Source organism: Schistocerca cancellata, chromosome 2, assembly GCF_023864275.1.
Source record: "Schistocerca cancellata isolate TAMUIC-IGC-003103 chromosome 2, iqSchCanc2.1, whole genome shotgun sequence".
Classification (NCBI taxonomy): Eukaryota; Metazoa; Arthropoda; class Insecta; order Orthoptera; family Acrididae; genus Schistocerca; species Schistocerca cancellata.
Window position 1 is genome coordinate 1,059,095,350 of NC_064627.1, and position 24,613 is coordinate 1,059,119,962.

Here is a 24,613-nt window from a genome sequence, read left to right on the forward strand (position 1 = left end):
TTGCAAGGCTTGTAAGGGATGATTTTGAGGTAGTGATGGTGGATTAATTTGGGATCATAATCAGACTGTTCAAGGCGGGGTTTAATGTCCGGTTTGCTGTTTGAAAGGTTTTGTGATTTGGTTGCAAAGTGATATTTCCAGTTGACTTTACATGTGAAGGAAAGTAGGTCTTTCACCAAAGCAGCACCATTAAATCCAGGGTTAGGGCTGAAAATGAGAACCTTGGATAACACTGGCTATTCAGGAGGGGAGAAGGCTTAAGATGAGAGGTTGAGAGGACTGTAATGTTGTGGCTGGTTCTTGTGATTGTTGGCTATTGCTCTCGGAGGCAGTGGTGGTGGATGGGCGATGTTAAGAAAGTTGGGCAAGCCCAGTTTGTTGGGGATGACTGGTGGTTGATGGTGTGGCTGTTTAGGGAGTTAGTGAGGAACAGGAGGGAAACTCCATGTTGAATTAGTTTAGCAGAAGGTGGGAAAACTTTTTGAGATGAAGTCTAGCCTGTTTTTGCAGTCTGAAGTTGGCCTGGTTGATGGATAACATCCAAGGAAATATGAGGGACAGATAACTGCAGGATTTTGTAAAGGCAGAAAGTCTGGTGGTGTGGAAACTGACAGATGAGGTGTACAGGGACAGATTAGTTAGATGAGTGCAAGAAAGTGCTTTATTTGAAACTGTAAAAGGGGCTTTGTCAAGTAGGATTACATCCAGAAACAGAAACTTTCAATTTTAGGCCTTTGAGGGTAACTCATAGGGACAAGCAAGTTTCAAGAAACAAAATGTTGGGCCTTATTTTTGATTGTTCAAAAGCATGTTTTCAAAAGGACCATATGAAATATTTGATGGGATTCATCATAGCAAGAGAGGAGGGTTTGGAGTGCTAGAGATGGTGGGAGCAGCAAAGAAGAAGCAGAGGAGGAAACAGAGAGAAAAGCAAGGGAAAAAATCAGAAAAATTCATATGGAAATTGTGAGAACAGACAAAGGTTAACAAGAAGTAATGAGTGGGTAAGGAATTTTCTGCCATAATGTTAGCTGAAGTTATCTGCCTCTCATGTTTCCTTGGATGGTATCATCTGTCAAGCCAACTTCAAACTGCAAAAACAGGCCAGACTTCACCTCATAGCACTTTCCCATCTTCTCCTAAACTAACTCAACAGTGGTGTTTGCCTTCCTCATGCACGACCTTCCTATAAAGAACCACACCGTCAACCACCATTCCCCTCCTACAAACCAAGTTTGGCCAATCTTCTTAAAATCCCCCAACCTTCACCACTGCCTACCAGAACAATGATAACTCATGATCACAAAAACTGACCACAACATTACAGTCTTCTCAACCTCTCATCTAAGGCCTCTCCTCTCCTGAATTATCTGTATTATACAAGGGTCTCACTTTCAGACCTAAACCTGTATTTAATTATGCAGCTGAAATAGAACACTGGCTTGAACAGTTCAGACAGTGGTCCCAACTTGATCCACTGTCACTGCCTCAAAATCATCCCTTAACAAGCCTAGCAAGAATTCCTAACCTCCAGCATTCTTTCACAACCCTTCTTCAGGTCCCTAAAATGTGACTCTAAAGTGTGCTCTGCGAAACTCCAGGCTCTTCATTCCCTAAACGCTCATGACTCTATCATTATCCTACTGGTGGCCAAGACATGTATCACTGTGGTAATTGACCAATGGGAGTATGTAAGTGAGGGCTTACACCAGCTGTCTTCCACCCCTACGTACAGTATCTGCCATCAAGATCCCATCCCTGTGGTACAAACTAACCTGCAGTCCTTTCAAAAAACCTCAGACCCCTCACAGGGACTAACACCTCAATCCACAGAACTTCTTACCCCATGCAAACCATGCACTCCCACCTTTCAATTTCTTCCTAAGATCCACTACCCAGACACCCTGGTTGTCCCAATATTTCTGGCTTCAAAGCACACATCAAAAGTATATCTGCATTAGTTGATCAATGCCTGCAACTTATAGTACAAAGACTTCCCTCCTACATTAAAGACACAATCATTTTCTGGATCACCTGAAATCTGAGCCTGACCCAGTCGCACCACACACTTTGTCTTGGCCACTGAAGACACCTCCCTCTACACGAACACCCCCAAGTGCCTGGTCTGTCTGCTGCTGAGCATTTACTCACCCACCTGATTCCAAATGTATGACACCCATCCTGCTCCCCTTAAATGACTTTACCTTTGATGGGCAGACCTATAAACAGATGAGGGACAAAATGGCAATAGGAACCAGGATGGCTCCTTTATAAGTTAACCTTTTGATGTGTCATTTGAGGGCCCCTGGTTTGCTTTAGATACATTGATGACAACTTTGCAATATGGACTCATAGTCAGGCAGACCTGTTAAAATTCTTGGAATCTCTAAATACATTTTTCCACCTAAATTTCACATAGTCCTATTCTGAATCCCATGCCACTTTCCTTGGTGTTGACCTCGCCCTCACCAAGGGTCAGCTACTCACTTCAGTTCACATTAAACCTACTAGCAGACAACAGTACTTACATACTGACACTTGCCATCCTTTCCACATGAACTGTTCCCTCCCATACAGCCTTGGCATTTGAGGAAAGCATATTTGTTCAGATGCAGACTCCTTACAGAAAAACACCACTGTTCTCACCCTAGTCTTCACTGGACATAATAACCCCACCAGCCTAGTTCAAAAGCAGATTTCCTGGGCCATCATATCCATTCCTGGTACCGCTGATCCCTCCAAAAAACAGCTTAGGCGTATGCCTCTTGTCACTTAGTATTATCCTGGTCTTGAATGTGTTAACCAGCTACTTTGACAAGGTTAAGACTTCCTAAAATTATGTCTTGAAATGAGGTCCATTCTGTCTGACATTTTGCTCACTGCAGCTGGAATAACTTTTCATCACCCTCCCAATCTCTGCAACATCCTTGCCAGACCTATTCTATGGCTTCTATCCATACGTCCATTCTTGCTGCAAGACTTACTCTATACACCCACCTACCATCACCTACATCCGCCCTGTACTGGCAAAACATATACTGTCAAAGGGAGAGCTGCTTGTGAAATGACACATGTTGTGTATCGGCTGTTAAGTAAACACTGTTTAACTTGTACATTTGCATGAATACCACCAAGTTCTCAGTTAGGATGAATGGGCATAGGTAGAGGTCGTATACTGCCATAACACAGTACCCTGTTGCAGAGCGTGCTTTACAGTATGACAGTCGTGACATCAGTGTATGTTTCACCACACGTGGCATTTCGATTATTCCCCCAGCCACCAGTTTCTCAGAATTTTGCATACGAGAACTGGCATTACAACATTTCGTTGGTTCTTGCCACCCACCTGGCCTTAATTTACTTTTAATTTCTTCAGTCCCAGCATTTCTTCTCAGTAACTGTTCCTTTCTTCACTCCATTTTAGTTTTCTATATCCTTCATTTTCTGACCTGTCCATTTTTCCTCGTCCCCCACCTCTAGCGCACAAAATGCACTTAGCTTCCTGTTCTTATTAACATGCGCATGATGATGTGTCAATAATCTGTCTCTTACCGTACCCCTCTTTCATCTTTAAACTCTTAGGGTTTTAAATGTCTCCTCAACAGTCAGTCTTTTCTTCTCATCCTGTCTGGTAAGTTTCCCCTGGCTCAGGGTTTGAGCACCTTTTCCAAACTCTCCCCATTTCCTAAACCTCACCACTTCTTTTCCTTCACTCCTCTTTCTTCCTCTTCAACCTTTTTTGCCAGATGAAGGAGCCACTGGCTCCGAAAGCTTGCAGACTTTGAAATTTGTATGTGTATCTTCCCCTGTCACCACTTGCTGAGTAGATTTTTACCCATACAATCACATTACATTTTAAAAAACTGATTTTTTTCATTGCTGTAAAGAATAATTTGTGTAACTTCTCTACAACATTCAACAATGACCATTAAAGAATGATGTTAAAGGCCACTGAGCACCAAATATTCAGAGATGAGTGTAGTGGAATCAGTCTAATTAATTGTGAGAACTCTGAAAAAGTCGGAAATTAACAATTTAAACATATCTTTTGACCGGACCACACCTAGAACATTAATTACCTTAAAATTAGATCACATTAAAACTGATATATGTCAGATGAACAAGTTTCATCTACAAACACACATAATCACAATACCTCATTGCACTGAATAGTGGCTATATTTAAGTAAAAAAGTTGTCTTTGTTTACTTCTTTGGCAGTCCTCTTGTCAGCTGCAATCTCTTTCATGACCAAACTAAACTAACAGAGCCATGGTGCTTATAGTTGAGCAGATGTCTAATATTGAATTAAAAGTGCTATACTTGAAATGAGAATTGTTGACTAAGGTACTATATACACCAAAAACAAGATATATGGATAGTAAGAAGTTCTTGTAGAATAGAACATACAAAATAAAACAGAAACAAAGAAACAATATGTTGTGTGATGTTATTTTAATACCTGTGCAGAATGACTGATACGAAATTAACAGATTTTCAAATGTTTTTCTAGGAAGATGATGACAACCTCCATTAAAGAGTGGAAGAAACGTTATAAAAGTCACAACATAAGAGAATAAGATGTGGTAAAAATGGAGATTAAGAAGAATTTTGAAAAATGAAGGGATCCATGTTAGGAATAGAAGAAGATAGGCACAAAATGGTGCTATGTAATGAAGAAGGTATGCAGTGAGAGAATGCAGGAATACTGGAGGATGACAAGGGAATGATAGAAGTGGAATCATTGAAATTTTCTGTGATGGGAGGTGTTGTGTTCTGCTCTGAACAAATGAAACAGTCAGTTAAATGAACAGTCAAATACCCAACACTTCATTGAAGCAAACAAATACTCTATCTGTAGTGCTCCACTACCGTGGAATTAGTCTGGAATTAGTTATGCAGTTAAATGACTTGCTGTTCAAATATGCAAAAGGCAGCCGTAAACACTGAGCTGAGTCAAAGTACAGGTCTACAGATAATGAATTCTGAATATTTGCTGCAGCTGTGATGGATATGTGACCATTGATGACACTCAACACATTTAAGATGGAACTAGATTTGACTCAGCAATGATACAACACCACTGTCCTCTGGAGCCAGAAGCAGTACATTTTGGTGTGACTGCACTCGAGATACACAACTTGAAGACAGAGCAGAATAGAACTGGCTAGTCTAGTTCTATATGGCAGTATCTGAAGAGTGTGCCTTGGCAGTGGTGCCTTGTAACTATGAGAGGTGCTGCTTACTGCTTCTTCCTGATTGGCACCTGTATATGCTGTTTCGGTGTGCAGCATCTGTGCTGTGATTGACTGTTGCTTTACCATGGTTGATTATTGATGAGATTGCAAGGAGAAGGTCCAAATGAGAAGAGAGAATGGCAATAGATATTCACTTTTGACCAAGAGCCACACATTCATCAGTGTTAGTATGTTAGTCATAATGACAACTTGCTGCGTTGTAAATGGCTGTCACAACAATCTGACTTTCACTGAGAACTTTCCTCATGCTGGGAAACAGTAAACAACCACTAGCAACAATAAGGTTACAGCTATTGTGTAGTATTGTAGGAACAGTGAAAGGGTATTGCGTAGTTGTCATAGAAATTTGATTTCAAATTTATTGCTATTCTTTATTAGATATTTGTGCCAGAATTTGTAAGGAAGTAGAAGTACTGAGAGAATGTTGTAGGTATGTCATTGTTGAAATAGCTATTCTCAAGAAAAGGAGAAACTGTGGTTGCATATTATTGGATGTATACTGTGTGCCTTTGAAAGAGTTCTTATTAGTAAAGGGCTGGAGAAAGTAGTGACAAGAAAATGTATAATAAAGCTTGGCTGTGGATGCTATCCTAAACCTGTGGAGTATATAGCAGTGGCGTGAGTCAAAGATATGTAAAGGCTGTGAGTAGCTTGTATGGAGGTTTGGGAGGTGACAACACTATGTCATGGCATAAGAAATTTATATCCATACTAGAGAAATACGCTGCTTTGTTGTTAGATAGTTAAATAGTTCATTGGTGACGTTAAAGAGTATATTTATGAGCCAAGTCCTTGTCTGAATAGATAATTTACTACAACTGCTGAGTTCCAAAAGAAGGAAGTGTTTAACCCACAGAGGGTGACAGCTCTCATAGTGCTAGCACTCTAGGTTTAAATCAGCTGAACTTTATAAACAAAGTGATGTGTTGTAAGACAGCTTAGATCTAGATAGTGTAAATATCAACAACATAATTTGAATAAATTTAGTGGCTTATTGTTCTTGGACTTTAGTGAAACCCTCAAAGTGGGAATGAGAAGTTTAGCATAAGAGGGAGCTTTGAATACCTGTCACTCAAAGTCAAAACAGTTATTATTGAATATGAATTTAAGATTTGTGGGGAGGATATCACAGGTTGTGGAAGTGTTCAGTGGTAGGCCAGCTGTGCATGTGGAAAATGACCCTGTGGAGAGAAATCGAACCACAGATGATGGCCAAGCTGTAGTGTAGGAATGATATGACTACATGTTTTGATCAGAATATGGTTAGGTGATTAGTGTCTGTAATATATAAATGGTGATGATTTTATTGCCTATTTAGTATCATGACTTTAATAGTTTTTCCAATGGAGCACCAGTTATCTAAAACAGTTGAGGGTGGAAGATGTTCAGATAACTGATTTTTTTAAGATAACCAGTCATTTATGAAAACATTTTGTACCTTTTTGGTCATAGGAATATGAAACAAAGAAACACAAAATTAAACACAAAAATAAATGTACATTTATATCTTGTATCATGTGTCTTGCAAATAATGCAGACTGTTAACTACACATCCCTGTTTGAAAAGTTCAAAATGGTCACTAAAATAGGTCTACAGTTTAGTAAAAGGTGTACACTCTCTCTCTCTCTCTCTCTCTCTCTCTCTCTCTCTCTATTTACTGCCAACCTATTTCACATTGCAAGTCTGCACAACTGCTTCTACACAAACCACATACTTAACCAAACAATAAATGTGCTGCACGATGTTATGCTAAATAAGGCACTTAATGTTCTACCAATATTGCAAATAAAATTTTATGTGAAAATTATTTTAATCTATTACCAAAGCAAAATTTTTCTTCGCACTTACACATGAGCCTCCTTCAGAAAAGCAATGCAAACACAGACATAACAGTAATGTATTATCACAAATATCTCTAATAGCTAATAGGAAAACATGAAAAATTAGCTCGCAAAGCCATCTCGTGACAAGGTGTATTGATGCATTGGAACAACTGTAGGTACACCATGCTTTACGTGCATAATTTTACCTTATTTCTCATATTATCACCAACCCTTTCCTTCGTAAGGAACTGCCAGCAATTTGAGATAGTACTTTCAGTTCAGAATTCTTCTTACTTAACACCACTGCGCTTAAGATCGGAAGTTGCAGTTTGACATTAACAAGACACATTGTCTTGACTACCTGATAAGGTCTTTGGTAACACAAAATGAACTTTTTAATTTTTTCTTTCAGCATCAAGGGTTAGATAACATTACCCATTGCCTGATTTGGTACTTGGACAATTTTTCCTTTTTGTTGTAAGCCCCCTCTTAGTCTAGAGCTGTTGCACTGATCTTTGTAATCTGGCACCAGATATTTTCAAACTTTTCAGCAAAGTTTCAAACAAACAATATATTTTCTCATGGGGTAGGTTTGCATAATTCAAAAGGGGAGAGCATTTTTTGGCCAGAACAACCTCATACAGTCATAAGACCATATCCTCATGGACTTTCAAGTTACATTCTGCTACTACATTTGGTATTAGTGTGTCCCAATCATTATGACTACTATTTACATGATAACATAACATTTCGCTATTGTTCGGTGTAGCCTTTCAGTCCTGCTGTTTGTTTACGGGTATAGTGACATCTTTTGCATAATAGTTGACACAGTTACTTCAGTAACTCAGACATAAAGTTAGTGGCATGGTCAATTAACACAGTCTCTGGTGCTCCAAACTGTGTAAACATTGACTGACCATAGCTTGTGCCACCATTTCTGCCTGTTGATTTGGCATGGTGATCACAGTCAATAAATGTGAGAAATAATCACTTATAGTTAATCCATATCAGTTCCCTGGTGGTGTTTGTGCAAAGGGACCAAGAATGTCCCTTCCAGTCATTTAGAATGGTCTATCCACCTCAGGTAACCTTTGTAATGGGATTCACTGATGACTCAGCTTGTCTCTTCGAGCACAGTGAATGCAGTTCTATATGAAACCCTCTACATCTTGCTTCTTGTTGGCCACCAGTAATTTCCGGAAATAGGACATTCCGTGGCACATCATCCACAATGTCCTGCCAAAATGGAATTCTGAGCCTGCCTCAGAATTTCTTTTGTAAACTTACTGGTGCATCTATGTGGCAGCCGGACCTTAGTTGCATGTACAGCACTCTATCGTCAGAGCTGAGTTGGGCTTGCCTCGCAGACTGTTGACAAGTTGGGTCAGTGGCCTGAGTCTGCAACATTCTTCTGTGCTTACCCCAATACATTCTACTGCAGAGATTTTGCTACTAAGTTCATCCATTTCCATGAGATTTCCTTGGATGATGTAAAACCTCAAAAATCAAATTAATTTAGCCATAAAGCCCAGTGTGTCAAACAACTGGTTCTATCTTTTAGTCCTAGATGCCATTTCAGTGCTGCATGATCCCTTATGACCCTAAAATGTCACCCATACAAATAACAATGGAAATGGGTGATGCTAAAAGTTAGTGCAAATTTTTTTAGATGAATAGTTGTTCTCTGCCTTATTGAACAGTCTAGAAGCATAAGCTGTTATATGTTCCCTCCCATCTACCTCTTGCCTCAAAACAGAGCCAAGAATGTGGTGGTTGCCTAAGTCACACAACAGTATAACTGTTTTTCATAGTCAGGAAATGCGACGATAGGACCATGCTTAATAAATCTTTTAATTGTTTATATGATGCTTCACAATCTAGATTCCAGTGAAACTTTACTTACTCTTTAGCAAATGCATAAGATGTCTCATTACATCTGCAAATTTTGGAATAAATTCTCTGTAAAAATTAGTGATCACAAAATATGACTGTAAATCCTTTACTGTGTTAGGCACTGGGAAATCCTTTACAACCTTTACAAATCATAGGTCAGTTTGTAACATGACCTGAACAATGGACCATCTATAATAAAAAGTGACACTTTGTAAGTTAAGGGTCAGTTGTGCCACATTTAATCGACCAAAGACTTCTGATAGATGCACCATGTGCTCTTGGTTGTCCTTGCAGAATAGAATGATATCATCTAGGTGGTGCATGCATTACTTCAGTTTCAGACCCCACAGCATGCCATCCTTCTGGATGTGACACCTATAGTGGGTATTCTGCACTAAAATCCGTATTCAAGTCATCCGCTTATAACATCTCTTAAGTTACCTGTCAGTGCACCTCTTGATGTTAACCTCTTCCAAACTAATACTGTCTACATTGAAAGGCGTCCCTCGACTTTTGTCAATTTCCAGCACTAAGGGTAAACATAGTGCCTGATCCAACTTCCCATTTTCTGATAGGGAATCTCTCACACATAAATATTAATCAGAGCTCCTGTGTTCATCCAGAGCAGCTTTCTCTTACCTTTCACTGTTACATCCCACAAGTTAAGTGAGATCACGTATGCAGTTTTAAATTACCTGCTTGATGTCGCAGATATTCCTTATGACAGTTCATTTATTTCAGAAGTAAAATCAAGATTGAACAATGTCCCACCCAGCTCCACTATTTGTTGTTATAGATCGACTTTGGTGTGAAGTTTTGCTAGGAAATGTAGCCCAAGAATGATGCCGTAGCTTGTGAGAAGTTCAACACACACCTGAAAATCCCTCTGCCTCTTCCACTCCCCACCCCCTCAACCCTCTTACTCAGAAATTCAGTAACACTGAACAGGGGGAGTGAACAGTATTACCACCCCACCACTTATTCTGAAATGTGGTGGTTCAAATTTATGGCACCAAATAAACACTTGTTTGTCATGGATACCTGTAATTCTGTACCCAACACAATCTTCCCTTTACATAGCCAGTTAGACAGATGCCTGTCATTGGTTTTGCACATGGGTATCCAAGTGGTCAGACTTACTGGGAGCATTGTGCACTGATGTAAAAACTAATTGCTGCCCCTTCCGCCTAGTCACTGAGTAAATTTCAGCTGAAGCTGCCGCAGTTTGTACCACATATTCCAAGGTTTTCAGCCAATAGTCCCCACAGAAATGCATCAAGTGTCCATTGTTCTGCTTCCTACAGAATGGGCTTATTGACACTATCACCTTCCATCATTTCATGTATATAAATATTGATTTTCCTGAAACGGTCTACAAAACTTTCTACTGATTCCCCTTGTTTTTTAATTAAACCATTAAGTTTTTCCTGATAATTCCTAGAAGCATCCTTTTTCCTGTAATGATCCACTAACTCTTCCTGAAAGTCTGTGAAGGACTGAGCATCCTACAACTTCTCGTTGTATATTACTTATTTTCTAGTGTCCCACTAATTTTAAATTTGAAACTGCTCAGTACACCAGTTCCATAACTCATGTGCAAACTATCAAAACAGATAAAAAGATCTTCCCCTCTTTTACCAGAAAATGGGGCTACTAACTAGGCAGTACTAGCATCAAAGATGTGTGGGGACATGTTAGAAGTTGACCATTTCTTGCTTTCACCCATTAAACAATCTGTTTCTCTATGCAAAGCTTTATTATCTGTTTGAAATTTAGCTACCTTATCCACCAAATGCTGAATCATCTCCAGGGTTATCAGTCTCTTAGTGACAGATATTTTGCTGACAATTACTGCCACACAAGTACAATATACCCAAACAGAAAGGAAAGCAAAGGAAAAAACACAACCAGACAGGTCCAAAAACTTGATCAACAGTTACTTGAATTCTGTAACTGATTACTACTCCTGCCACATTGTGACAAGTGATGATGGCTATGTAGGACAGCGGGGGTGGTGGAGCAACAACTGCCCAGGGGTAGATGGGCTCGTCCAGTAAAACTGTCCTGGGTATCAAACACAGACCTTGGAGACCATGTAGTAGCAGTGCCAAAGTGACTGTACCTCACTGTGAGTCTCGGACCACGTGGTGGTGTTGGCAGTGGGGTGGCTGGCTGTGAGCAACCCACGCAGCCAATTAGCAGACGACAGTTCATGTCTCATTGATGGCAATGGTAGCTGTGATGTTAGTATGGCACGGGCAGAACAGATTGGAATTCATACTACTACCAAGCTGTTCAGTGATGATGGGCTGGTCCTTGACGTTTAAGTGCTGCTGTAAAATGATGACCAGTACAGAAGAAAGTGTGTTTCTGGATCATTTCAAAAGTCTCAAACAGGGCCAGTGTTACAGATGCAGATGTCATCAGTCAGAAGGAGGTTGACGTGAAAGTGACCTGACAGCAGAGGGTTGCTGTGTCGACAGGTCTCTGTGGCTGCTGGAGGTGACCATGGTGCAATTATGGCTGTGGACTGTGGCAGAGTTTTGTACCATTACACTGTGAAGTACACTTGCAAATTTTGTAGTGACGTCTCTGTCCCTTTTAAGACCCAGCATTACTGCATTTCTGAACCATCTTCCTGAGATAAGCTTGATCCACTGGCAGCCTTCTTCAACTGGTCTATTATCTGTAGTTTATTGAAAATATTAGGAACAATATGTTTTGTGAATGTCTCAACAGCGTGATCAGCCACATGGAAGGTTTAGGCATCAACACAGAACATAAAAAATGACATTTAGCAGGGAGGTGGTTACTGCTACACTGGCCAGCCCAGTGCCACTGAAACTTCTGCATGGCGTGTGTGCAAATTTGAATTTACTGAGTGCAAATTTGAATTGTCTGATTGGAGTGTTTTCATTTAGCTAATGTTTCAGGTAATTGGTATTTGGATAATTGATGCTCTGCTGGACCACCTCCTGATGGATTTAGCTATTTGTTGTTGATTCACATTTGAGCTTTATTTATTCATTTTTAGCTTTTTTTTAATATTTACTCTAAGGAAACAATTCAAGATTTATAACTAACAAAAACTCTTTTTTTGTTCATTTAGTTTCTTACTTACAACTACATCTATGCTCTCAATGCCTGGTTACTATTGTGCCCTGAATGGCTGTGCTTTGATTGGTCCATGGGTTGCATACCCCTTTTCTCCATGAAGAATCCATTTGACTATCGTATTGTGACCATTGTTATCTTCTGGACTTCATTGGCAGTGCTGCTGCGGAAGTGTTTCTCAAGCAGAAACTCAAGAAATTTGAGGTATGTTCTCCTGATAATCTTGAGACATTTCCTATTTTATTCGTAATGTATATGACTTCTTCAGCTATCTAGATAAGATTCAAATAACAGCAGCATCATGAAATAATATATCAACAATTTTCCGACTCATCAGTTCAGTCAGATTTTCTTGACAAATACAGAGCTTGTTGATATTTTTTTGCTAGACAGTGTTGTTATTCACCACAATCCAAGAAAATTTTGTCAGTGAAACTAACTGAGAAAGACAGCATTGGTCATACGTACTATTAGTAGATACTGGTTTAATATTGACTGAATTACAATGATTCCATTGTCAAGTAGGAAACTCAACTGTATTGTAAGAGCTGATAAAACTGATTTATTTCCAGAATGAAAAAATTTCACTCTGTAATCAGATATTCACTGCCAAACACAAAAAATGAAAGAAAAGTTCCTGGCTTCCAAAATAATTATTTTTCATGCTAAAGTACAAATATACACACATGCAGAAGCATGTGAGTGCACTCCCCCCCCTCCCCACACACACACACTCACTATTTCCCTACCATTTGCGCATGCACACACACACACACACACACACACACACACACACACACACACACACACACACACTTATATATCCTTGCATGGCACCAGCTGGACACACACAATGCCATTGCTGCTGCATGGTAGGTGGACTAGGTTGGGGTGCAGGTTGTATTGGATGGGGTTGGTAGGAGGAGAGAGGCAAGAGGCAGGAAGTTATGGGGGTATGTGGCTAGTGGCTCTTGGGCAGCTGGTTTGCTGGCTGGGAATTTGGGAGGGAAGGTTGGCAGATGCACAGGCTAGGCATGTGATGTATAGATATCGGAGGTGACGGTGAGAGGTGAACACTGAAGATGACATGGGGATGTGAACCTGGGAGGGGGTGATAGGACTGAGGAAGGGGAAACTGTTGTGTGGCAGGTGTGGGGACTGGAGATTATTGGTGTGCTACAAGAATAATTCCCATCTCCATAATTCAGAGAGACTGGAGGTGGAGGTAAGGACACAAAGGGCCCAGCCTATGAAGCAGCTATTGAAATAGAGCATGTTATGCTCAGTTGCATGCTATGCCACTGGGTGGTCAAGTTTGGCAACAGTTCGGTGTTGGCCATTCATCCTGGTGGATAGTTCGTTGTTAGTCATACCGACACAAAAAGCTGTGCAGTGTTTGCAGCAGAGTTGGTATATGGCATGACTGCTTTCATAGGCCATCTGATGGGGTGGGATAAGCCTCTGACAGGACTGGATTAATAAGTGGTGGTTGGTTGGGCAGGTGTTGCACCTGGATATTCCACAATAAAATGGTCCCAGTGACAAGGGGTTGAGAGTGAGAGTGGCACAGGGATGGTCTACAATTTTGTGTAGGTGGGAGGGTGACGGAACACCACTTTAGGAGGGGTGGGTAGGATCTTGGGTAGGGTCAAACCCTGATAAAAGTTATGCTTCAGTTGTTCTGTTCCAGGATGGTACTGGGTGATGAGGGAGGCACTGCTTTGTAGATGATTCTTGGGGTTGGAGGGAGGATTTGGAATGTGCAAGGATATGGCATGGGGAAATTGTTTGTGGACTAGGGAGGGAGCAGGGTGGGTGCTTGTTTGTGAAGGCCTTTGTGAGACCTCCAGCATTCAACGTGGCATGTTCCAGCCTCGAACAATCAGCAGGGCACATTCATACCTCCAACACCCTACTACATCTACTTCAGATAACAATTCAACATAAAAGTCTGTGCCTGGAGTTTCAGTGCAGAAATTTTAGTCCACCTACCTCAAAAGGCTTCGTGATGTACACCCCCTTCACTCTGTGTTGATAGGTACTGTCTCAGCTGATGAAAGACTCACTAAATATGTACCGGCAAAAGACGTATAACTCAAGCTTGGAGGCAGCATGTGTAAGTTTTGTAAAAAAATATTGGGCTTTTGGTTTTTTAATAAGTGGCATAAAAGCTTTTAAATTTCAGTTAATTAAGGTTTATTGCCTCCGAAAGAAGTTGTAAATGGCTACCAAATCTGTACTTAGTACTGAAACAATTATCATGCAAGTTGAAACTTCCTGGCAGATTAAAACTGTGTGCCCGACCGAGACTCGAACTCGGGACCTTTGCCTTTCGCGGGCAGGTGGTAGAGCACCTGCCCGCGAAAGGCAAAGGTGCCGAGTTCGAGTCTCGGTCGGGCATACAGTTTTAATCTGCCAGGAAGTTTCATATCAGCGCACACTCCGCTGCAGAGTGAAAATCTCATTCTGGAAACATCCCCCAGGCTGTGGCTAAGCCATGTCTCCGCAATATCCTTTCTTTCAGGAGTGCTAGTTCTGCAAGGTTCGCAGGAGAGCTTCTGTAAAGTTTGGAAGGTAGGAGACGAGGTACTGGCAGAAGTAAAGCTGTGAGTACTGGGCGTGAGTCGTGCTTCGGTAGCTCAGATGGTAGAGCACCTGCCCGTGAAAGGCAAATGTCCCGAGTTCGAGTCTCGGTCGGGCACACAGTTTTAATCTGCCAGGAAGTTTCATATCAGTGCACACTCCGCTGCAGAGTGAAAATCTCATTCTGGAATCATGCAAGTTGGTTACTATTTTACTACAAGATTTCACATGTGAAAGGAGCCAGAAATCTATCAGTCCAACCTGAATAATTTCTATGGTCTATACAGCCACTGACCCACAGCTGTTTATGAGTTACTATATCAAGTCATTCAGTTGTCTTCTTAAGAAGATGTGCTCACCCAAAACTTCCAAGAACGTTCATGAAACACACCATGTGAAGTTGTTTTGGGGGAAGTTCACATGCAAATAACTTCCAGGCAAAGCTACTCAAAATTTCCAGACTTCCACTAAACTGTTTAGAACTATAGTTGCTTCATAATTACGGTAACAGAAGCAAAAGAATAAATGATGGTTTCCATCTTAGCCAAAAACTGTGGGTCACATGACCTGCACAGTGAGATGGTTCCAGAGCTAACAGAACTGCACCATACAAAGCTGTTCCTAAGTGCAGGAAATGCTTAATTCCTATTGGCTGACAATTTGGGTGCTCAGTATTAGCTCCTTACAGCTGAGAACAAAGAAAATTGCTCTTCCTTCTGGCTCCAGAATAGACATACTCTAAGATCACATACTTCACTGCAAGGAATAAATACTCGGTATACTCTGATACGTTACACACCTCCTATGAACTGAAAATTACTTTCAAGTATGTTTGAGGTTCATATAAGAGCATGATTATTATAAAGTACCTTTTTACCTGAAGAAAGTCAAACAAATTAACCGCAGACTTTTTTAACCGAGTCTAACCATCAAAAAATTCAGTGGTGAACTACATATTAATGAAAACATGAAATTTTTCTACAGTATTATCAAATTTCTACACCTTGGACTCGATAGTAATACATCAAAATTACACTCCTGGAAATGGAAAAAAGAACACATTGACACTGGTGTGTCAGACCCACCATACTTGCTCCGGACACTGCGAGAGGGCTCTACAAGCAATGATCACACGCACGGCACAGCGGACACACCAGGAACTGCCGTGTTGGCCGTCGAATGGCGCTAGCTGCGCAGCATTTGTGCACCGCCGCCGTCAGTGTCAGCCAGTTTGCCATGGCATACGGAGCTCCATCGCGGTCTTTAACACTGGTAGCATGCTGCGACAGCGTGGACGTGAACCGTATGTGCAGTTGACGGACTTTGAGCGAGGGCGTATAGTGGGCATGCGGGAGGCCGGGTGGACGTACCACCGAATTGCTCAACACATGGGGCGTGAGGTCTCCACAGTACATCGATGTTGTCGCCAGTGGTCGGCGGAAGGTGCACGTGCCCGTCGACCTGGGACCGGACCGCAGCGACGCACGGATGCACGCCAAGACCGTAGGAACCTACGCAGTGCCGTAGGGGACCGCACCGCCACTTCCCAGCAAATTAGGGACACTGTTGCTCCTGGGGTATCGGCGAGGACCATTCGCAACCGTCTCCATGAAGCTGGGCTACGGTCCCGCACACCGTTAGGCCGTCTTCCGCTCACGCCCCAACATCGTGCAGCCCGCCTCCAGTGGTGTCGCGACAGGCGTGAATGGAGGGACGAATGGAGACGTGTCGTCTTCAGCGATGAGAGTCGCTTCTGCCTTGGTGCCAATGATGGTCGTATGCGTGTTTGGCGCCGTGCAGGTGAGCGCCACAATCAGGACTGCATACGACCGAGGCACACAGGGCCAACACCCGGCATCATGGTGTGGGGAGCGATCTCCTACACTGGCCGTATACCACTGGTGATCGTCGAGGGGACACTGAATAGTGCACGGTACATCCAAACCGTCATCGAACCCATCGTTCTACCATTCCTAGACCGGCAACAGGACAATGCACGTCCGCATGTATCCCGTGCCACCCAACGTGCTCTAGAAGGTGTAAGTCAACTACCCTGGCCAGCAAGATCTCCGGATCTGTCCCCCATTGAGCATGTTTGGGACTGGATGAAGCGTCGTCTCACGTGGTCTGCACGTCCAGCACGAACGCTGGTCCAACTGAGGCGCCAGGTGGAAATGGCATGGCAAGCCGTTCCACAGGACTACATCCAGCATCTCTACGATCATCTCCATGGGAGAATAGCAGCCTGCATTGCTGCGAAAGGTGGATATACACTGTACTAGTGCCGACATTGTGCATGCTCTGTTGCCTGTGTCTATGTGCCTGTGGTTCTGTCAGTGTGATCATGTGATGTATCTGACCCCAGGAATGTGTCAATAAAGTTTCCCCTTCCTGGGACAATGAATTCACGGTGTTCTTATTTCAATTTCCAGGAGTGTATTTTACAAACTTTTGTGAGAAATATATTTCCAACAAAATAATAATATTGAGATTCTTTTCAACAAAATAAATGTCCACGTCACAAATAAATTACATTTGAAATTTTTAAATTTCCTCCAGCATAAATTTCCTTTTAGCTTTTCCCATTACAAACATTCTGTCGTTTTGAAACATACCCAGTTACATAATTAAAAACAGTTTACATAAAGACAGTATAGTCGATGTCCTTTCTTTATCACAACAAATAAATTTCTATAACAATGTAAGCTGTTCAATAAAATTGCTATGGTGAGTATCTATTGAGAAATATTAGAACACTTCCAACATGAAAAGGCACTATGGTTTGCATCTCTCTTTTTACATTAAACATACTCTTTACAGTTATTAGCTATTCCCAAAGTCACTATGGTGGATTGGTACTTATCATATGGAGGACACAGCAAAAATACTGCTATGCTTTGCCAAGAGGCCCTCTTTTAAAGTTGACAAAACACACACACACACACACACACACACACACACACACACACACACACATTCACACAGGTACAACTGACACACATGACCACTTGTCTCTGAGTCTCAACACCTTCTCTTCTGTTCCATCTTCTTCACCTGATCCTCCTCAACTCAATGTGCCACGTTCCTGGATGTTGACCTTCACCTCTCTGATGGCTCTGGTCCACAACTCAGTCCACATTAAACCCACTAACTACAAACAGTACCAGCATTTCAACATCTGGCAGCATCCTATCCACATTAAAAAAAAAAAAAAAAAAAAAAGAACCTGAGGCTGTAGAGAGCTTCAGGGAGAGCATTAGGGAATGATTGAGAAGAATGGGGGAAAGAAATACAGTAGAAGAAGAATGGGTAGCTTTGAGAGATGAAATAGTGAAGGTTGCAGAGGATCAAGTAGGTAAAAAGACGAGGGCTAATAGAAATCCTTGGGTAACAGAAGAGATCTCAATTTAATTGATGAAAGGAGAAAATACAAAAATGCAGTAAATGAAGCAGGCAAAAAGGAATACAAACGTCTCAAAAATGAGATCAACAGGAAGTGCAAAATGGCTAAGCAGGAATGGCTAGAGGACAAATGTAAGGATGTAGAGGGTCATCTCACTAGGGGTAAGATAGATACTGCCTACAGCAAAATTAAAGAGACCTTTGGAGAAAAGAGAACCACTTGCATGAATATCAAGAGCTCAGATGGAAAGCCAGTTACAAGCAAAGACGGGAAAGCAGAAAAATGGAAGGAATATATACAGGGTCTGTACAAGGGAGATGTTCTTCAGGACAATATTATAGAAATGGAAGAGAATGTAGATAAAGATTAAATGGGAGATATGATACTGCATGAAGAGTTTGACAGAGCACTGAAAGACCTAAGTTGAAACAAGGCCCCGGGAGTAGACAACATTCCATTAGAACTACTGACAGCCTTGGGAGAGCCAGGCCTAACAAAACGCTACCGTCTAGTGAGCAAGATGTATGAGACAGGAGAGATACCCTCAGACTTCAAGAAGAATATAATAATTCCAATCCCAAAGAAAGCAGGTGTTGACAGATGTGAAAATTACCGAACTATCAGTTTAATAAGCCATGGGTGCAAAATACTAACACGAATTCTTTACAGATGAATGGAAAAACTGATAGAAGCCAACCTTGGGGAAGATCAGTTTGGATTCCGTAGAAATGTTGGAACACGTGAGGCAATACTGACCCTACGACTTATCTTAGAAAATAGATTAAGGAAAGGCAAACCTACGTTTCTAGCATTTGTAGACTTAGAGAAAGCTTTTGAGAATGTTGACTGGAATACTCTCTTTCAAATTCTGAAGGTGGCAGGGGTAAAATACAGGGAGCGAAAGGCTATTTAAAATTTGTACAGAAACCAGATGGCAGTTATAAGAGTTGGGGGCATGAAGGGGAAGCAGTGGTTGGGAAGGGAGTGAGACAGGGTTGTAGCCTATCCCCAATGTTATTCAATCTGTATATTGAGCAAGCAGTAAAGGAAGCAAAAGAAAAACTCGGAGTAGGTATTAAAATCCATGGAGAAGAAATAAAAACTTTGAGGTTCACTGATGACATTGTAATTCTGTCAGAGACAGCAAAGGACCTGGAAGAGCAGCTGAATGGAGTGGACAGTGTCTTGAAAGGAGGGTATAAGATGAACATCAACCAAAGCAAAACGAGGATAATGGAATGTAGTTGAATTACATTGGGTGATGCTGAGGGAATTAGATTAGGAAATGAGCCACTTAAAGTAGTAAAGGAGTTTTGCTATTTGGGGAGCAAAATAACTGATGACAGTCGAAGTAGAGAGGACATAAAATGTAGACTGTCAATGGCAAGGAAAGTGTTTCTGAAGAAGAGAAATTTGTTAACATCGAGTATAGATTTAAGTGTCAGGAAGTCGTTTCTTAAAGTATTTGTATGGAGCGTAGCCTTGTACGGAAGTGAAATTTGGACGATAAATAGTTTAGACAAGAATAGAATAGAAGCTTTCGAAATGTGGTGCTACAGAAGAATGCTGAAGGTTAGATGGGTAGATCACATAACTAATGAGGAGGTATTGAATAGAATTGGAGAGAAGAGAAATTTGTGGCACAACTTGACCAGAAGAAGGGATCGGTTGGTAGGGTATATTCTGAGGCATCAAGGGATCACCAGTTTAGTATTGGAGGGCAGCGTGGAGGGTAAAAATCATAGAGGGAGACCAAGAGATGAATACACTAAACAGATTCAGAAGGATGTAGGTTGAGGTAGGTACTGGGAGATGAAGAAGCTTGCACAGGATAGAGTAGCATGGAGAGCTGCATCAAACCAGTCTCTGGATTGAAGACCACAACAACAACAACAACATGTTCACACATCCCCAATCCTCCCCCCAGCCCCACGAATCAGCTACAAAGCAGCACCCCCTCGTCATCCAGTATCACCCTGGAATAGAACTACTGAACCACATCCTTCACCAGGATTTTGATTATCTACCATCATGCACTCCAATGAGATACATCCTACCCAAGATCCTTACCATTCATCCTAAAGTGGTGTTGTCTCCCCCATGCATCCTACACAACATCCTAGTCCATCCCTGTGCCATTCCCACTCTCAACCTCTGCAACGGGGATCATATCCTCATGGGAGACCCAGATGCAAGACATGGAAAATCCACCCATGCAGCACATCCAACTACAGTACTGTCACAGGTTTATCCTACCCCATCAGATGCTATACCACCTGTGAAAGCAATCATGTTATATGCCAACTCTGCTGCAAATACTGCACAGCTTTTTATGTCAGCATGACTAACTGCCAACTGTCCAGCAGGATGAATGACCAGCAACAAACTCCTTCCAAAGTTGACTACCCAGCAGTTCAACATGCAGCTGAGCCTACATGCTCAATTTCAGTAGCTGTTTCACAACCCGGGCCATCTGGATCCTTTCCTCCACCCCAACTTCTCTGAAATTGCAGCACACCCTTTGCTCCCATAGTCACCCTGGCCTCAGCTCCAGATACCTGCAATTCCCACATCTGCCACACAACAGTTTCCCCTTCCTCGGTCCTATTGCCCTCTCTCAATTCACATCCTAATGTCACCTTCAGCATTTGCCACTCTCCGCTGGCTCTGACACCTGTGCATTTCATACCTAACCTGTGCAACTGCCACCCCTCCTTCCATGTTCGTAGCCAGCAGATCAGCTGTCTCCCTTCGAGCTGCTAGCCGCCCACCCCAAACCCTCCCTGCCCCCCCCCCCCCCCCCCCCCCTCCCTGGTTATCTAACCCGACACAAATCCCACCTGAACATTGTCCACCTGATGAACTGCAGTACTGGAATATTTTGTGTGTGTGTGTGTGTGTGTGTGTGTGTGTGTGTGTGTGTGTGGGTGGGTTTGTGTTGTGTTTGTATCTCTTACTCCAAAAGCTAGCAAGTTTTCATTATTTTGTGTTTGTGCCCATTGACGACTCAATACTCAATGCTTTTGCTATTTGGTGAGTGGTCTCCAAAGTAGGTAACAAGGCGGGCTAAAAACTAATAACTCCGAATATTTTGTGTGTTAACTCTTAAATCTTTTTAAATAAAACAAATGTTATTAACATTGTACATCTTAAATCTTTATGTCTACAGATTTATCTCTCAACTTAGCCACCCTGCTGACATACACGTTTCTCCCAATGAGAGACCAGTTTGTTGTACGTCACTGTAGAATGTTTGACTTAGTTGACGGTGCCACAACATCACATTTGCTCGCACTAATTCATTGTTTTAAGTATTTGAAACAGATGAAAATCTAAAAATCTGATAGAGCCAAGTCGGGACTGTATGGAGGATGTTCAGTGACAGTGAACCCAAGGTGCTGGATTGTTGCAGGTGTCGTAGCACTCATGTATGATCTGGCATTGTCAAGCTGAAGGATGTGGTATAACACGTTCTTCTGCCTCTTCAACTCAATCTTATGAAAGTTGCTGGTTTAAAAACACTGTTTAGGTGGTTAGCACGTAAGAAATATCCACTGTGCATGCTTCGATTTTGGTTTGTGCAGAGAAGATTCGAGAAGCATGAGCACGGGATATCAATGAGGTGTGATGCTGTTAAGAGTCTCTGCTTGCTCTGGATGTGATGTTTATGCTTTGGTGTCATGGCTTGGCAGTGTTTTGGAAAGCACAGAGGAAACACTTCTGCTGACAATATGAACACCCAAAAACATCTGATAGAAGCTGCGGAAAAATGTCACTTTCTTATGTACTGTTCAGAGATACACTTCAGATACATTGTTCTGAGTAATGACAGATTTGTTACCACTCATAATTATTGAATACAAGAACAACTAAGTACGGGGGAATTCTCTAAAAGACAGTTACGCCATTTCATAATGAGTTGGTGTAGTTGTGGGCTCTCTTATAGCCCTCGACCTTTTGCAGCTGGAAACAAAGTCCCATGGCACAATCAGTGGCACTGAATAGCAGGTCCACTGCTTCAAGAAAGAATGAGAAGGTAATCTAAAATCTTCAGTAAGATAAAAGTACTCTTGAACAACATTGAAGTGACACATCAATTGAGAACTTAGATACAGCCCATAACTAGGTTCTCTATAGAAACACTTCAAGGAGAGAAACTTCCTGGCAGATTAAAACTGTGTGCTGCACACTGCACAAGTGCTAGAGCACTTGCCTGCAAAAGGCAAAGGTGTTGAGTTTGAGTCTTGGTCCATCACACACTTTTAATCTGCTAGGAAGTTTTGTATCAGTGCACACCCCATTGTAGAGTTAAAATCTTCACTCTGGACTTCAAGGAGAGGTTGCTACATGTGTGGATGAACTCTTCAAATTTGAAACTTGATTGCAGCACACTGTTTCTTATGCCCCTACATAGTTACAATACAACAGCAATGTTAGGTGCTGCAGTTGGGAGCCCTGTAGCAGCAGAGGGCTGCAAATATGTAGACGTGAAGAATAAAGATGTAGAATGTTAATAACATTTGTTTTATTTAAAAGGCTTTAAGAGTTTTTACATAAAAAATACAGAAATATTACTTTCCACCATGCCCTCATTCATTGTACCAGAATGTTCCTACTGTAATTAGAAGCTAATAACTTGTCATTTTTTTTTACATTTTCTGTTGTTCGTTAGTTGCAACTATATTCTTGAAGATGTTGTCCATCTATGAAACTTAATAAAATGTGGTTTGTTTTATGCTATACACTTTTCAGTTGTATCTGTTTATGAAGCATCTTCAGTGCCCTGTGATACATGTGTGTATGATGTATATAATAATTGCATTATGTAATGATTCAGATATGTTGCTACCTTACAGTTTTTTGTTATTCTTCAATTTTTGGGAAAGAAGCAATTTGTGGGCACAATTTTCATAAGGTTAAATTAACATTTGGTTAACCTTATGAAAATTGTGCTCCAAAAAGTTGTCTATTACTTGAAAATATGAGAATAACAAAAAAAACTGTACTATAGCAACAGATGTGAATTATTATACAACACCATTATTATATTCATAAAACAAACTTGTACTATAAGCCATTGAAGATGTTACAAGACACAAAACAAACGACCTTTCATTTACTTGCATCGTTATATCACATCTCTAACAGTCAATTATTGATAAAATGATTTAATTGGATAGATAAAAAATCTACTTACCAAGTGGTAGCAGAACACACACATAAAAGACTGTTGTGATTGGCATGCTTTTGGAGCCAGTGGCTCCTTCATCCAGCAGAAGGGTTGAAGGGGGAGGAAGAAGGGTGAAGGAAAAGGACTGGAGAGGTCTAGGAAAAGGGGTATATTTTGGGGAAGTAACCCAGAACTGCAGGTCAGAGGAGACTTACCGTACAGGATGAGAAGGAAAGACTGATTGTTGGGGACTGCATCAGATGAGATTTGGAAACCTGAGAGCTTAAAGTCTTCTGACCCATGGTCCTGGGTGACTTTCCCAAAATCTACCCCTTTACCTAGACCTCTCCAGTCCTTTTCCTTCATCCTTCTTTCTTCCCCTTCACCACTTCTGTCTGAAGAAGAAGCCACTGGCTCCGAAAGCTTGCCAATCACAACAGTATTTTATGTGTGGGTGCTGCCGCTTCTGGGTGTGTAGATTTTTTATCTATCCAATTAAATAACACCTCTAACAGGGATTTAGATTTTAGGCCACATAGCTTAAATGTTGTTCTTTTAGCAAAGAAAGAGGTGCACTTAGCAATGGAGAAGGTAAAATATAATACACAGATGACACTGTAGGGAAGGAAATATTATGCAGAATTTGTGTAAAGAGAGGCACACAGTGCACAAATGGAATAGTTAATAAGTGTGACTGTAAAATGTTCCTTTCCTGTACCATACACACTACCCTCAGTTCTTCCACTAATAAAGAGTTCAGACAGACTCCTTTTCACCAGCTCTTATACATCATATACCGGTACATATGTTTTCCAGTATATCCATATGTTTTCCAGTTTCATGTCTGCCTTGTTTTCTTGATGAACGACCTATTCCAGATGTTTCTAAAGCAAGAGATTCCATGTCTCTTAACCTACTTTTGTTTGATTGTGTGTAGAAGACTTTAACTCATATTCCTCCTGCATCAGCAGTCAAAGTGCTCCTCTTTTGCCTACGTAGCACTGATTCACATTATGATATTGTTATTTTACATTTGTCAGAAATATGGAGAAACACAATGGAAAATGATATTGGAACCCATATCTTATTCACCACAGGAAAGCCCCAGAAAATGTTGTTTTCTTTCTCTCTCCTGGATGCTCACAATTTACTTCAAAATGAAAACACACATCACCGCCCATGGTCCATGCAGAAATGATTTCAGAACTTCATCATATACATTTACTTCCAGACATGTTTTTATATAATTTTTATGTCTTCACATTTGTGCCATGGGTCTCATTTTAGACAAAATGCTTTGCAGTCTCCCAGTACTCCACGGAAGTCTTCATAGACTATTACATTATCTGCTGACTCAGTAAAATATGTT

General features: G+C 41.3%; 1 protein-coding gene across 1 annotated transcript in view; it reads left to right on the plus strand.

The window, feature by feature from the left end:
- The window catches only part of LOC126163056 (protein O-mannosyl-transferase TMTC4-like), a 137,452-nt gene that overhangs the window by 26,722 nt on the left and 86,117 nt on the right, over window positions 1-24,613 (plus strand). The window contains exon 6 of the mRNA XM_049919955.1: window positions 12,084-12,292. Within this exon, the coding sequence (XP_049775912.1) occupies window positions 12,084-12,292 (209 nt within the window). The remainder of the gene's footprint in view (window positions 1-12,083; window positions 12,293-24,613) is intronic.